Below are 16,705 nucleotides of genomic sequence, written 5' to 3' on the forward strand. Positions count from 1 at the left end.
TTTTGATAACCTTCCTAGACAATTGAAAAACCAAGCCATCCGTCAACGAGGGTTGGTTGAGTTGGTAAGGAGTGTTTTCTTCGCTAGACCAAGACTTAAATTCGAGTTTCGCTGTTAGCATTCCCTCTTGATGGGTGATTTGTAAAAACCGAAAATAGGCTGAGACCCCCTTTGTAATTCCTCAAAAAAAAAAAATAAATAAATAAAGCCATCCATTTTAGCAGAGTGTCAAATGGGAAAATAATTTAGAAGGTTCATATCAAAATTAATCATGTAAAAATGTAGAGAGCTCAAGCACTAATTTACTATAATGGCCTACCATATTACAAATAAATTGTTTCATAGAATATATTTTTTTCCTTCGACTTTTAGTGCCATGACAAACAGAAGACATGTCTTGGATTATGACATTTTTGGATCAAATACAAAGTTGAGATCTTATGGAAATCTACCATCAGTTTCATGATGCTGACATAGGATCTAATGAGCATGTACATGAAGAATACTGAGAAGTAATTTTCAAATTTTCAACATATTTTTGTCTAGCTACGTATTTATGTTTATTTATGATCATTGAATTAAATAAATAAAAAGAAAATTAAGAGATGTAAATAAAAAAAGGTGTGCATAGTGAAAAAAAAAAAAGGAAATGTGAAAATCATTTCCCAAAACATTTTCCTCAGCCTAATAATGTTTTTGGTGTTAATTAAAGGTGTTTTCTTTATACAACCTATGCTGTGAAAAGGAAAAGTCAAAACAAAATTTCAGATGCTAACCTCTTGCGCTAGACGTAAAAAATGAGTTACGAAAACAAAGAACTTGCGTGTAATCCAATTAAGCCTCTAATTAAAATTTGTCGCCTAAACTTGTCCATTTGTGGGCGTGCTTGTGGAGGAAATAAAGTAACATTATATTTTGTTGCATATAATAATATATTAAGTCAAGAGTTTAATGTTAAATGTTAGCTTACCTACCAACAGTATGACCGAAGATGAAACATAATTAGTCGTTCAACCGTCTGTAAATTGTGCTGTATTTGACCAAGTCCTGGTCAAAGTAAAGATCGATGACAAACATAGAACGAAGCCAACTGCTCAGTAAATAAACACTCTGCAGGCTAATATATACATTTTTTTAATTAAGAAAATTTAGTGGGGATTCTTTTTTAATTGTTGTAATATCATCCACCTTTTATGTTTATGTCCTTTCTTTGTTTCGTTAAGATGAATTTTTAGGGAATTTTAACGAAAAACTTACGGTACTGTTTACTTTAACGAAAAATCATATTTTTACACTAAAAAGTCAATCTTGGTACTATTCATTTTATTCTTTATTTTGTTATTTTCATTAAAACTTAAAATTTTCAAATTATTTTCATTAGTTTTCCCGAATTTTTACTCATTTATTGGGAGTGGGAGTGCTAGCACCACTAACCTTTTATTTGGATTTGAAGAAATGAGACTGAGACGTGTCATATTAAGTTCTTGTTTTTTATGTAACTGACAAATATTGGAAGAAGTAAAAAGATTCAAATACAATGGTTAGCGTAGAGGTTTTTAGCATTTCTCTTATTAGAAGTGGGGTTGCCTTACTAATCCGATGTGTAGGATGTGTTTAATTTGACTTTGCATGAGGACAACAGATCATTAACCGACTTTGACTTATTCTCGATATAATCAGTCGCTTTAATATCCTGCTTAATTAATTACAAGCTCCCATTAGATTCGAGGTTTATATTATTTCCTTGTTTAAAGAATAAAATATTAAAAATAAAAATTGGTCTTGTTTATGTCTGGTTTTGAAAATTGGTTTTTGGCAGCATTTTCAGATTGTGGGAAATGACTAATGGGCACATTTTATGGGTCGTTCTATTTTTAATAAAAATACAAAAATCATCAAATAAAATTCCTCTGCCATTAACATTGAGGTTCGTAGGGTCATCTGGTCTTGCCCATTTGGTTATCCTCCTCCACTGTTACTATTTTAATTAATAACACGCGCGTTTGCGTAAAAACAAAATCAACAAAGGTCCCATAGAGAAATGGCCAATTATATGAATTTGTGAGGATTTATTTTGTAGAAAAGTAGATGTCAACCTAATTATATTAGAATATTATGAATGCAAATTTTTTCCGTCTTTTCCTTTGACGAAAATGTACCTACAAAATAATAACATTTAAGATTAAAGTTAAAAATCTCACGTGCCCACGATAAATGGGGGAGAGGGGGCTTTGGCTTAGAATTCTAAAAAGAATGTGTGGTAGGAGTTTGTGAGTTTGTAAGTAGCAAATGACTTAGCATTTTAGTGGGATAAAATGGGTATTTATAGAAGGGTGGTCAGCCCTATTGGTGGAGAGTGGCCGGTTATATATGGTGTAATTGGATGAATAACTGAAAGATATCATGTAATTAACATGACAATTATTCCTAAATTAAATAGGATTTTTTTGGAGTTACTTTTTGAATGAAATCAATAAGACCATATTGATCACCTTGGACTCTTCCTTGAATGAGCTGTTATTGTCTGTTGCATGCGCGTGAGAATCCCGGTGTGCCTCCAGGATAATCTTGTCATTTTCACCTAAAAGTTCACGTGTCACCTACATAATTTTTTGGATTATTTTTTGCTCCACCAATATTTTAGGAAAAACTTATAAACTATTTAAATATTTTTAGGATAATGTTAGGGAAATCATCAATTTAAACTATATTTTGTAAAGTATATAACGTGATTGTTGATGATTGGATTATCACTTAAGTGATGATTACCATACTTATTTTCTATTAATGACACATTACATAGTTTTAAATTTAATTTACCTAACATTACTCATTTTTATATTAAAAACTTACCAAAGTGAGATGATGAGGTTAATTAATAGCGTTCCCATTTATCATTTCATTTCATGCCTATTTTACCCCTCTGCAATTTATTTTTTTGTCAACCATCATTTTTCTAATTTAATGTTATTTATGTGAAATAAATTAATGTTTATGTAAAATTTATTATATTTGAATCTTATATAGTTGTAATGTGGATGTGTTTGATACCGAATGTGTAGATAATCTTGATGAGTTTGATACCAAATGTATAAATAAAGTTTACTGGTTAAAAAATGTATAATGTGGATATATAGGTTTTGGTATCTATTGCAGAGATGATGTGGATAGGATTTATTTACCTATTTATAAGGTTTCAATTGATAATGCCTAAGTGTCCATTTTTTTTTAATACATTCAATATTATTTATACTATGGTCACTCAGTACTACAGTCTAATGATATTTCTCTTCACTTGTAAGTGAGAGGTCTTAGGTTTGAATCTCATAGATGGCGAATTCAATACCAAATTAGGTTACCCATTGTGTGGCTTAGCTGAACTCCCCCTCTCCTTAAGGTAAAATATATCGTTGTACTAAAAAAAATATATTATCTATACTATGGGTTGGGTTGGGAGAGTAGGCTAAAGCTCACAATGGGTTTACCATACTAATTTAGTTAGAATTCGCATTTGACAAGAATTGATTCTAAAACCATACACTTACAAGTAAAGAGAAATAATACTAGATAGTAGTATTAAGTTGTTTTTTTAACTTTTAAACAGGCATTTTATTCTACCTCAGCAATAGGCTTTATGGCTAACAAATTGTTCTTATGGCGGCAATGCAAGTTTTCAAAATCCAAAAGGTGGATCAAATAATGCATTTAATCAAGATTTTTAAAATAATTTTCCTTATTATCTATAGCAAATTCGTCAAAAAAAAAAAAAAAAAAAAAAGTCAATCCTACAATAATAACTTCAATAGACATTAATTACTAAAACAATTAATCTAGATTTTTCCTAAAATACGGTGAGTTAACTGGGTCTAAATCAAAATGCCTTTTTATTTCAATTATGTTTTAAATATAGTGTTTCTTTTTCTAAAAAAGACCTTATTATCTACACTAAAGGAATGAGAGAGTGAGTTAAATCTCATATTGGGTTAGAAATAATATGGTTAAAATCGACTTTGACGAGAACTGAACCTAAATCCTCTCACTTATACGTTAAAAGGAATACTGTGACATCCCGTCCCGGGATTATTAAAACGCACTTGTGGAAAGACATTTTTACCCCTAGTTCGTTTCTTTGACGTTATTGGTTGTTTTGTGTGTTGTGGCATGTGTTGGGCCACACACACACAGGCACACTCACTGTCTCTCTCTCCCTGCCCTTTCTCTGTCTCTGTCTCTCATCTCCCTCTCCCTCCCCGTTACCTTGTTACGTACGGACAAACCCACAACCACCCTAAACACTAACAGATCGAGGAAACCAAGGGTGCAGTTGTGATCGTGAGGTCGAGGGGAGCACGAATATACCACTTTCAGGTAAGAACTTCGACGTTTTCACGTCGATATCGCGATGTCCGTTTTGAGCACTGTTCATGCAACATTAATTTACTTAGTTTTTGAACATTTGAAGCTTGTAGGTGTGTTGGTGAAGTCCTAAGGAGCGTCGGAGTAGCTCGTTGGACGAATTTGGACGTCGGGAAGGCCTGGTTCGAAGTTGGCCGGTTTTTGAGTTTTGAGACAGGTATGATCGCGTAACTTTTAGCCTTTAAAAGTGGTCCAACGTGATTCTACTAGTTTAGGGCTTTCTTTTGGTCCAAGAATCATAGAAAATGGTTGAGAAACGAAGGAGAATAGTGAGTTTGAACTTTTCCCAGTTTTCCGGCGACCGGAGTCCGGCGAGGGTAGACCGGAGAAGAAACCGGAATATTCCGTTAAATCTAACGGAATATTCCTAACGGCAGTAACGGCATCCGGTTAGATTTAACGGAATATTCCGTCAGTTTGACGGAATATTCCTGACGGCGTCTGTTGACACCGTCAGTGTGCAGGGCACGTGGCCGCGCGTGGGGGGCGCGTAGGTCCGTGCCTTGGCCGGCGCGTGGGGGCGCGTGCGGCGGAGGAAAATTATTTTAAAAATATGGTTGTGATCCTGAGGTTGTGTAGAGCACGTTGGTATATTCATTTGTCCATTTTGAGCAATGTATGAGAAGTTATTGCGAGAAGTTAGTTATGTGCTTTAAAGTTAACGTTTTTATAGTTGTTTCGCATTTAGGTGACACGTACCCCGAGGACGAGCGTGCACACGCGAGGCAGGGGGGCTACGACCCTTCTACATACCAGTGAGTGGGCTTTTGTTTTCCGTATATACCTATATACATATTAATTCCCAGAAATTAGTATAAATGCTTCGTTATATGCCATTTCTTTTATATAATTTGTGGCTATGCATGAGTAGTGGCATATACGTTTAATTATATATTCAATTATGCATATGTTATATATATTTATATGTTGGTGCTGTGGAGGCATAGGTAAGTGCCAGGTAAGCGTTATTTAACGATTGCATTAAATAGTGGTTAGAGATGCTTAGAGAGCTCATAACCTGCACCCCTGGTGTTAGTGCTCCCGCCCAGAGTAGGGCACAGTCCTTCACGTGATGTTCACCTCCCGCACCACACGCTCAGTTTGGATCCAAGTTAGGTGCATAGGCCTGTCGTACAGACCACTTTAGGTGGTTCCGACTCGTAGGTGACCCGCGATTATTCGCCCAGTCTTCACGTGATCGTAGCACTTGTTTACACCCAGGCCTGTCGTACAGACCACTTTAGGTGGTTCCGACTCGTGGGCAGGTTTAGATATTGAGATTGAGATTTGAGCTCTAGATGCAACCGTACAGGTCACGTTAGGTGACTCCGGCTGCCAGATGTTATGATGTTGATATGATTTATACCTGGGCACTTACATATCATTATGAGGTTTTGACATGGCATATTCTCGAGCATGATTAGCATACCCTTGAGCATGTTTGGTATATCTATACATACGTATATATGTTTATTTTCTGGGAAGTATACAGGTTTTACGGCGAGGGGTTATAATGTATTTTTGCTAAATGGTTTTCAAAGAGTTTTGTTTTTGCCCACTCACGCTTTTGTTTTGCGCCCCTCCAGGTTCTAGTTGCTTAGCCGTTGCGGTGGTCTCCCTTGTGAGCTTTTCGGCGTTCTGACAGACACTCCACATTGTAGGGTCGCCTTCGGGCGTACTACTGTTGTCGTTTTATTTGGACTGCTATAGACCTGCTCTGAATTTGTATCGCACTTACTAGCACTTATTCTAGTACTTGTATGCTAGTTTTTAATTATTCGTACTTTTATTTCTACTTTACTAGCTTCCGCACGTGCACATGGTTACGTCACCTTTGTGTGACGGCCAGCACGCTCCGATCTCGGTCGGGGTGTGTCAAATATCATAAGATTGTAGTACTAAGTGACTTAAATATAGAGAAGTAGTGTACATCTAGAAGCAGCCTCTTTCCTGCTTCAAAACTCAGTTTTTTCTCTCTTTGCCATTTCTATGCTCTTGGGTTGTTCAAACAGAGGATGTTCAAGTACCAAGAGATTTAGGTTGAAGTAGTTACATAAGTAATGCAAAATATCATAGAGAGATATTTGAAATGACTGCTCTTTTCAAGTAGTCATTTACAAACCTCTTTTGTGTATCTGTTGACCCTAAAAACTACCAAGCTTATGTGACGCACAAGCTGAATAACTAATGAGCTAACTACGTCATTCGGTTATGTATGGGGAGTGCCAACTCTTCGGGCGAGCTTGGCTGGGGAGTAAAATATGTCGAAGTGGAGTTGGGCGCGCTGCTGACTTCTTGATCTTGTGACTGCGGCCGAGGAAGGAACACGTCTCGGCCTTCGGGTTATAGAGCTTGAAGACAAGGCTGCTAGTTCTGCGAAGTTTAAATATCAAATTTAGCTTTCAATGTGCCGAACATAGTAACCTAGTAACACCTCACTTTGCCGAGAAGGTTGATGAGATGACCTTTACCAACAAGGATTCGAAAATCCTTGTTGACCGAGGCTTGGATAGGTAACCAGTCGGCCTCGAAGCAATGTTGTTTATCCAAACTGAAGGTGCTCCTCGATCGGCTGATTTTACGGCTCCAGTGCTGTTTATCCAAACTGAAGATGCCGCCGGTTGCCCTCACAGAACTGTTTATCCAAACTGAAGATGTGTTGGCGGAAAAAGAAAATAAAAATCTCAAGGTTGTTGAGAGGTTTCATGTAGAGCGAGAATTTGCGCAGAGCAGTTTGTGTGTTAAGTTGGAGAGGGTTTGAATGATGCACTCCCTCCTTTATTTATAGCAGTGAACCTACTCCTAGCCGAACCAAAGACGTAATCAAACTAGAATTCCTTATCCCAATCTGATTATGATTCGGACAATCCTAGTTCCAATAGGTTGCTGAACTAAGCTCTATAATGAACCATATTCAATTCCTAATTCCCAGCATCTTCAGCTTTGAGACCCCTTGTTATACCAGGATTCGACCTCTTTGCCTTTATCCAAATCAAATCCTTCTCACAATAAGACTCGGCTAACCTGATTGGGCTGACTATGGTGGCTGGACAGCCCATAATACTTCTGGAAGAGTACTGGACTGACAACAAACCTAAGCTCGGCCCAATAATATTATTTTGGGCTCAAACATTATCTACGTCATTTCAAATCCTTCAATCTAATGTTTTGTGGTTTCTTGCTCGTCCAAATCTCATATATATACCATCTTACATATAATACTTACACATTTGACAGTAAACTAACTAGTTCATGTATACTTCACATTTGGTGTATGGAAAGAGGAGACATCTTAACCAAAAGGCTTTTTATTCAAAATGATCTCTGATATTTGCGTAACTCCTCACTTTGGTCCTTGAGATTTGAAATCAATAGAACTGATCCCTAAGTTTGTCCACCATCAATCATTTTAGTTCTTTCTTGAAAAATCTCCATTAAATAAGAATACAATGACTAAAATACCCTTAATTTTTGTCAAATCATTTTGGCCCATTGCTTATTAATTGAGGGTATATTTGTCATTTTGATCTTTATTTAACATAATTTTGCATGGAAGGACATTGATGGTAGACAATCTCAGGGACCAAAGTGAAGTGTTATGCAAATCTCAGGGATCATTTTGGCTAAAAAGCCTAACAAAAATATGCATATATATATGCACACACACACACACGCACACATAAAAAGATCAATGACTCGTTTGGAAGTGCTTTTTAAAATGACTGAAAACGCTTTTGGTAAAAATGACTGAAAATGTTTTCTTCTGCAGACGCTTAAAGTGTTTTTGGAATCCAAAATTAATTTCACCAATTTTACCAAAAGCGTTTCCAATTATTTTAAAAGCACTCCCAAACGAGTCTTGAAAGTCAGATGAGATATACAATCGCATAGAATCGTTGAAGAAAAATGAGGATCTTGTAAAGGCATATTCTTATTGTTTATTAATTGGTTATTAAACAAAGGATTATATACTCTATTACACTAAAGCTTATGATGCTTCAGCATCAAAGGACTTAAAAGTGTGAACTTTCAAAACCAGGAAAAAAAGATTAAATATTCTCCGCCTAATAACAACTAACAAACCCTAGCTAAATATAGTTAGGGTTTACCAACTCTCCTAATTGTCTTGGATCGCATTATTCACTGATTCATCAGCCATCAGAGAACAGTAATCAGCACCAAGCAAGTGGGTTTACTAGTTATAACTTTAATGTCGGCCTAAAGCCATGGTTAATTAGATTATAATTGGGGTACTAATACGGTCCACACATTGAGACTCAGAAGCAACTTCTCACTTGATTGGAATTTTTATTTCGAGTGAATGATTGACAAGGGCTTATAGTCTCTAGCAAGTTGCAGCACCTAGTGGTTGGAATCACACAAAATTTTAAAAACCCAATTAATTCATGTATCTTGGAATCTATCTTTTTCTGTTTCTAATTTGAACTTTCTTTTTCTGCTTAATTATAATTAAACTATTAGTTAGAGAGTGACATTTATAGAAAAGTAAAAGGCAGCAACACATAATTAATCAATCGATTAATGATGGCTATACACAAGAGCCAGAGTTTCGTAGAAGATACATACTAAGGAAATTCTCTTAAAATAAGACTGTTCATGGATTTTGTATCATCTTACAATTTAACGTCAATTTCATATCAATATTATAAAACATTGTGACAAAAACATGAAGTGACAGAGAGTCCCACTTTTAAAACAGTCTCCTTAACATTTCTCTTCATAAAAATGAATATAAATAAGAATGAATTCATATATCTTTGCTAAAATAAAAGGAAATGATTTTCTACGATTACATTATTCATAAAATTCTTCCCCGCTGACTCTTGATCTCTTCCCTCTCTTTCCTTCCATGTTTCTTGTATCTTCTAAACATCTTGATCCCCCGGTTGTGTCGCTCCTTCTCTCTTTTCATTTGGTGAGAAGAATTTTTGTGGTTTTGTTCGTTTTCCCGTTCTATCAAAGTGAACTTTTGTAGCAGTCAAATTCGGATCTTTGAGAGGCGGTTGTTGTGAATTGATATAGTGGTTTTTGTGTCTCTTGTATTAATCCCCAGATCACTTTGAAACTTGTACTTGTATACAAATGCAAAACCTAGAAAAAGATACAGGATTGATTGCTATAGTCTCGAAGTTTAAATCCACATAGTTAATTTTAGAAAGAAAAAAATGGCAGTAGACCGTTTCAATGAACCTTTATGTCATAGGACTGCAATTTGAAAAACTCCTTTCAATCTTGTCGGAAGAATCTAAAATAATGTAAATTAGCAGGAATGTTTATCTTTTTTACATTTGGTTATAGAAATGACCAGGTGTTATGTCATTGTTGTGTGCTTGTTATGTCATCGTTGTGTCCTCAATATAAATCAATATATCGTCTTTATTAAAAGATAATCATTTCTGTAACCAAATATCAAAAAGTAATTGCTCTTGAGTTTATTCAACTAAAGCTATCAATCATTTACAGTCAAGGTTTTTAACTAGATTCATCTTATTTTAAATCCTTACAAAATTAGATTGTATTTTGGTTGAATGTAGATGATAGCTTTAGTTGAATAAAATATATGCCTTCTTGAGATGGCTTCCTTACACTCACTAATCACTATGCATTTAGGTCCATTTGGTAAACCTGCTGCAAGAGCTTCTAGGTTTTGTGCTAGCCAGAGGATGTTGAATAATTGCCAAAACCCTAGTTCTTCTCAGCACCCAAAGCCGAAAGCTTAGGTCAGTCAAATCACGATCAGTTTGTTGTAATTGATGCACGGATCCTCCTCTCTTATTCCCTTGCATGTCACGTCATAGCATCATATTGGAGTTAGGGCATAACACTTGACATCACTACAGTGCGGTACTGATATGATAGCAGGACTTGAGATTTAATTTCCTTCTGTGATACGGTAACGACCTCGTACTGTGCTCCCATCGGGCATCCATTCCAGAGTCCCTTCAGCATTACACCACTTCTAAGGCGATGATAGCAGGACTTGAGATTTAATTTTCTTCTGGGGTATACAACAACTCATAGTTATAAAGAACAATTAACAACCCTTGATCCTTCGACCACTAGCTATTACGCTAGCTTGATATATATTGTTAGCTCATTCTCTAATATCTTAAACTTTTGAGATGGTGATTTTCTAACTTGGTATCAGAGCTCCGGTTCAAAGAGGAACCCCGATCCCCCACATGTTTTCAGCTACTTACCTTAGGCTGCTGCAGTTGTTCAAACTTGCCATGCATTTGTCCGATTGTCTCTCCATGTAGATCACGGGTGCTGCATGCGAGGGAGAGTGTTAATTTAGTAATTGTTGACTCATTTCCTAATAGAAGTTAAGCTTTTGGGCAGTTCTCTAACATACTACCAATGTTCTTTTTGTTACGATAAATGGAGCTCCTCATCAGCCGCAGCTCATTGCTCCCTCCTCTGCAGCCTACTCAATTATCTGCTGCTACTACGACTCTGGTGCCTGAGGCAAATAAGAAGATGGTTACTCCGGCTGACTACACAGCACTTCCAGGTGACTTTTCATTAAAACCTGAACAATTATTTAATCCTCATTGTTGGAGATTAATCTTAAATCTGCTACATACTTTGATGAAGGATTATCAGTCTTATTCTTAATTTCTCAAAGAAGATTGTCCAGAAAACAATTTCTTAGAGGAAAAGCTACGATATCTTCCATTGGTTTAGTTCCCTAATTGTTGCTAATATCGTTTATATAATGGTCATATTTAATTTCTGGAGCTTAGCAGAATGTTAGTTCCTAATACATATTAGTTATATTCAAATTGGTTAAACGATGGCAATTAACTTGGACAAAGAACAAGGTGAAAGGAATTTTATTCAAGCCCTTATTGGGTCAATGTTTTGACCTCTTCCATACAAAATCCACTTATATTACAAACAGAAAATCAGAAAACAAGACACTCTGGGACAAGAACCAAAAAAAAAGAAAAAGTTGATTTCATGTTTTATTCAATGGAAAAAAAAAAAATGTAGAAACCTAAATCCGTCACATGCGCGTGAAGACTCTTGACAGTGCACTTGATTCTCACACTAAATTCGACTGTTTGCACACGTTGAAAAAGGGCTATGTGAGCTTGAGGACTCCCTACAGTGCACTTGATTCTGATACTCATCTTGTATGCTTCAGAGAAATGGAAACATCACCGAATCAATGGTTCTAAATAGCGAAATAATAGTGAGGGAAGATACTTCTTTTCTGCATGGCTTGAATGTTATTTAGGGACTAAAAGGGGCAAAGACAACCACAGAGTTGTGTCCGCCAAAGCCGAATGAGTTTGAAATAGCTGCAAGTGGGAAATCTTTTGATTAGCCAAACGAAGCTAAGTATCTTGTAATACAAGGAACTCAGATACTATATTTTGGGCTTTTTATGAGAGTGTAAAAGCACTTACCAACGTTAACCTCATGTTGCTTCTTCACATTCGGGACAGTGTCAATTGTAACAGCGGGCTCCAAGTCCTAAGAACCACAAGTATTAGCAAGTATTGAATTAAAAGAGCATAATTTGACATGAAAAAGTTGAAGCAAAAGCAGGGGAAAGTAAATGTAGAGGGGGAAAAAGCAATACATCTTGATTAATTGTAGGATGGAGCCAGCCAGTGTTGATTGCTTTAATGGTTGCAATGGCTTCCAATCCACCGGAAGCTCCAAGACCGTGTCCAATCATCGACTGAAACACGATAAAAGAAAAAGATAATTAGAATATGCTGTTTTCATGTGATAAGTGAAATATGAAAATAATCCATCTTGCCGGATTTTAAGTGCGAAATAGTATGCACACTGAGTTACTAAATCATTTGTTTGAGAGTAAATATGTTAATGGGATTCAGGTTTCTTGCCTTGGTCCCGTTGATCTTCATCTCGGACGTGTTCTTGAAGACCTTTTTGATAGCATTAAACTCAGCCAAATCCCCTGCTAGTGTAGATGTTGCATGAGCATTCACATAGTTCACCTGTGAATCATAAATTTGTCAACAACAAATCAGAATCTCGATTGACCGTAGATAAATCAATTGGCAAATAAAAATTGCCTTAGTTTCGGAAAACAACAAATGCTCTTACCTCTTCAGGGGAAACTCCAGCATCTTCTAAACTCTTGGTTATGCAAGACGATACACCAAGACCATCTGACCTAGGATCAGTCATGTGATGAGCATCGCACGTCACAGCACCTCCCAAGTACTCTGCGATTATCAGTGCTCCTCTTTTCAATGCACTCTCCAAGCTCTCCATGACCTTCACACAACGAAACAAAAAAATATTTGGTAAGATCCAGGATACATGCATCAAATACACAATGTAGTCATACGTAAAGCCACACAGAAGAATGATATATGATTTTTCAATTACCAGTACACCAGCGCCTTCTCCCATAACGAAACCATCACGATTCTTGTCCCATGGTCTGGAAGCTCTGTGAGGTTCATCGTTTCTCTGAGACAAAGCCCGGCAAGCAATAAACCCACCAACACCAGTAGGCATGACTGCAGCCTCAGTCCCACCAACTACCATGATATCTGCTTCACCTCTTCTAATGTGATTTGCAGCTGCGTAAAAGCAGTAATTCGCTGTGGCACAAGCAGTGGAGATGGAGTAATTGGGTCCCATTAAGCCTGTGTCGATTGCTAACAATGCTGATCCCATGTTGGTAATGGAGTAAGGAATGAAAAATGGGCTAATCTTTTTGAATCCCTTTTGAATAAGAGATTCAACTCCGGCGCTGAAAGCTGTTAAGCCTCCCATTCCAGTTCCCACGATCACTCCAATCCTGGTTCTGTCCATCTGTTAAACATGAAAAGAATGAATTATATAAGCGCTCGATGTCATAAGGGGCAAGAAACCCTGAAATGCATTTTGGAGCAAGTAGAATGTGACTGACAGTTGGGAGAACTTCAGGTCCAAGATTGGCATCTTCAAGGGCCTTTTTGCCAGCAACAATACCATATCTCCAGCAATCATCAAGACGGCGATCATTCTTCCCATCAATGTAGCCCTTAGAGGAGAAATCACGTATCTGTCCGGCAAACCGAACTGAGAAAGTTGAAGCATCAAATCTGTCTATTAGAGTAATCCCACTCTCTCCCTCGAGGAGTCTGTTGTAGAATGTGTCAATGTCACTTCCGAAAACTGAGACTAGACCCATCCCTGTTATTACAGTTCGTTTCTTGGGATCTGTTTCTCTTTTGGGAACAGAAACAGTTGAAGATATCATGGCCTTGATTGTCCTGCATTTTGGTGCTGAGAATGAAGAACTAGATTAGAAATGGACACCCAATTGAGAAAAATCACTTCTCCGATTACTCGACCAAAGTATCAAGCCGATACAAATGCCACACAATGCAAAGATGAGAATTCAAATTAATTGAATGACTTGATAAGTAAGTTATTTTGCAATATATCTCGCGTGTTATGTTGTCAGATTGGAGTATAGGCCTCAATCTCGAACAAAAACGTATTTGATCAACAATTCAGAACTTCAGATTTGACCAGACTGACATCTCTCAAGAAAATATTTATAGTAGTAGCAACGGCGCAAGACAGAACAATTACCAGAAAGATGGACCAATTTAGCATATTTATCCAACCATGGTTGCATCTCAAGCCTCACTACAGCTAGGAAAGGTGTCATAGACACGTATAGTCAGCTACTAGACTTATTTCTACATTTGGAAGGAAAATACTTGGCCCTTCTCGAACAAAATAGTCGTCTCTTCTTACCCGCTAATTGATTTTATAGTGGAACCTAACTTCGTTTAATACCATTTCTTATCTCCATCACTTATATTAACTATAATGCAGTTGCATCATAAGAACAGAGGAAAGAGAGTTTATTTACCTGAGGTAAAACTCAAGCCATTTGACATGTTACCATTTACAGGCATATGCATGGTCTCCACTTGCCTAAGCCCATCAAACTGTGCCATGGAAGCTCCATTAATGCTCCCAGCTTCTCTTGATCTAAACAGCACACCAGAAGAACAAGGACCAGCAATACCAGCCATGATTTCTTCTCTCCTCTCTCCTCTCCTCTTCCTCTCTCTAACTATTTTTCCAAAAACAAGATGAGGGTTTAATAGATAAAAGGTAACTCAGAGAGAGAGAGAGAGAGAGAGAGAGAAACTTGAAGGAGGTAACAAAGAGAGGGTTTTGTTTTGGCTTTAGATAATATGGTTGGAAAATCCGCCACCGATCTAATTGGTTTAGTGAACAAAGTTTTAGAGGGCGATGAAAGCAAAATAGTCCTTGGATTGCTTTCGGTTTTGGTTTCATTTTTGTTTCTTTGCGGCAGCTTAGCTACCACAAACAACTTGGGGTTCAACTTATTCAATGCAAATACCTAAGAAAACGAAGAATTGTTGTTGCGGTTTTGGATGACTTGCTCTTCAATTCTTACCTGTTCCAGTGGTAGTTTATTACGATGTTTTGTTGCCTGCTAGCAGATTGCTGTGCACAACGAACATTACATCCGGGGATTCAAAGGTTGTATTGTCTATTTTTAGCCAATTATGGGACACCAAGCGTGTCCTATTGAATCATCTGCAAGTTTAGATTTGCCACTATATAAGGATTTGGCTGTCAACCGTAACAGGTAATGTTCTAAGAAACTTGAGCTCTAAGTCACACTTAAGACATCAGAGAGCCCTTGGCTCACGCCAAGTCGGTGCGACAAGGTCAAACATGTTTCTTCTCTTTCTTGGTTGCAGGCATCCAAGTAATTCTATGCTTGTTTGAAATTTGTTTCCCACATATCCCCTTGGTAATGATGCTTTGTCAACGTTGAATAGAACACATTTTCAACATGAGACGTACTAATTTGTTCATTTCTTGTGTGTTAGTAAATGATAGATTTGTCAGAAAATTACAAATGATGCTCATACTTTCCCATTCCTAATAAGTAAACATGTCACTAAAAGTTTTAATTAGAAGAAAAGTATTGTTAAAACAAGTGTCATAACTAATTATATATTGATCTTATAAAATGATCCCAGGTGAGATTGCACGTAGACACAAGTTCTACATGTATATGAAATGTGACATTGATGTTTTACTTTCTTATTTCATTGCATCTGTCACATAATATTCTATGAAATGGTGGAAAACCCGTAACTACCAGTAGTCCATTTTTTTTTAACAAAAGGATGAATTAGTCAAATTATCATGGACAATACCAACAAGCGCAGACTGTCTCAGGAAGAGGAAGAGACCTCTCTGCTAACATTTTCAGTTATATACGACTATTAGGCAACTTGGTAACAACGGTTTCGTGGTGTAGTTGGTTATCACGTCAGTCTAACACACTGAAGGTCTCCGGTTCGAACCCGGGCGAAGCCATATATATACATATACATTATTTTGCGCTTAATCCCTTTTATTTTTTTGGATAAATTACACAACACTACCTCAATTATAAATCACACCACAATCTTATACCTCGTGTTACACAAAACTACCTCAACTATAGATTACACGACAGTCTCATGCCTCGTGTTTTAAACATTGCAATGTCATACCTTATCTTACAAATACGTAGCAATGTTAGATTTTCATTAATTTTTATGTTAAGTGATGAATGTCAAATGTGAGACCCACATTTTGGTACCACATGGACAAGAAATTAATTTATTAAAAAAATTAATTATCCTTCTTCTTCCCTTTCATTCCTTGGCTACCCTCGCCCACCTCACCTTAGACCATCTCCAACCGAAGGAGGGTCAGAGGACTATATTTCTTATCATCTCCAACCGAGGACCAGGCTAAACATAACTCTATCACAAAAAACCATCTCCAACTGAGGATCATGTGGCCAAACATAATTTATTATTTTAATTGAATTACTATGGTTACTTAAATTAAATTACCTCAATAAATTTATGTTATGGATTGTCAACAATTGTTATGTTGTTAAATGTTTTTAAAAATATTGTTTAAGTTTCATGTTGTTAAAATTTTTTATGTTGTTTAATGTTACTTAATGTTATTTAATATTGTTTAATGTTATTTAATGTAAAAAAAAAATTAAAAAAAAAACAAAAAAAAACAGTTAAAAAAAATTGTAAAAAAAAAAATCAAATCAAATCAAATACGACGTCATCATGTGGCCCGGCCAGGGGCCGGCCAGTTGGTCCTTTGATCCTTTTTTATCCAGTGAGACCTACGAACCCTTTGGTCTGATTTTCGGTTGAAGACGATTTTAAGGCTATTTTTGACCCTCTGGACTATTCGGTTGAAGATGTCTTAGAACTGT

General features: G+C 36.6%; 1 protein-coding gene, 1 long non-coding RNA gene and 1 other non-coding gene across 3 annotated transcripts; 2 read left to right on the forward strand and 1 right to left on the reverse strand.

Moving 5' to 3' along the window:
- Positions 1 to 4,296: 4,296 nt before the first annotated feature.
- Positions 4,297 to 5,161, forward strand: LOC148696218 (uncharacterized). Its single transcript, XR_015963273.1, has 3 exons — positions 4,297 to 4,368; positions 4,463 to 4,573; positions 5,105 to 5,161. It is a non-coding gene; the product is annotated as an uncharacterized LOC148696218 (long non-coding RNA).
- A 6,084-nt stretch (positions 5,162 to 11,245) lies between these two features.
- Positions 11,246 to 14,669, reverse strand: LOC137709701 (3-oxoacyl-[acyl-carrier-protein] synthase I, chloroplastic-like). The gene is made up of 8 exons (XM_068448682.2): positions 14,297 to 14,669; positions 13,340 to 13,698; positions 12,811 to 13,242; positions 12,523 to 12,696; positions 12,300 to 12,413; positions 12,029 to 12,130; positions 11,853 to 11,919; positions 11,246 to 11,744 (listed from the first exon to the last, which is right to left on the reverse strand). Exons 1-8 carry the CDS (start codon positions 14,460 to 14,462, stop codon positions 11,677 to 11,679), a joined length of 1,482 nt encoding a protein of 493 aa, XP_068304783.2. The 5' UTR covers positions 14,463 to 14,669; the 3' UTR covers positions 11,246 to 11,676.
- A 1,049-nt stretch (positions 14,670 to 15,718) lies between these two features.
- TRNAV-AAC (transfer RNA valine (anticodon AAC)) lies at positions 15,719 to 15,792 on the forward strand. Its single transcript has one exon. It is a non-coding gene; the product is annotated as a tRNA-Val (tRNA).
- Positions 15,793 to 16,705: the final 913 nt, after the last annotated feature.

This window comes from Pyrus communis, chromosome 6 (assembly GCF_041283825.1).
Source record: "Pyrus communis isolate YQ-2024b chromosome 6, ASM4128382v1, whole genome shotgun sequence".
In the NCBI taxonomy this organism is placed as follows: Eukaryota; Viridiplantae; Streptophyta; class Magnoliopsida; order Rosales; family Rosaceae; genus Pyrus; species Pyrus communis.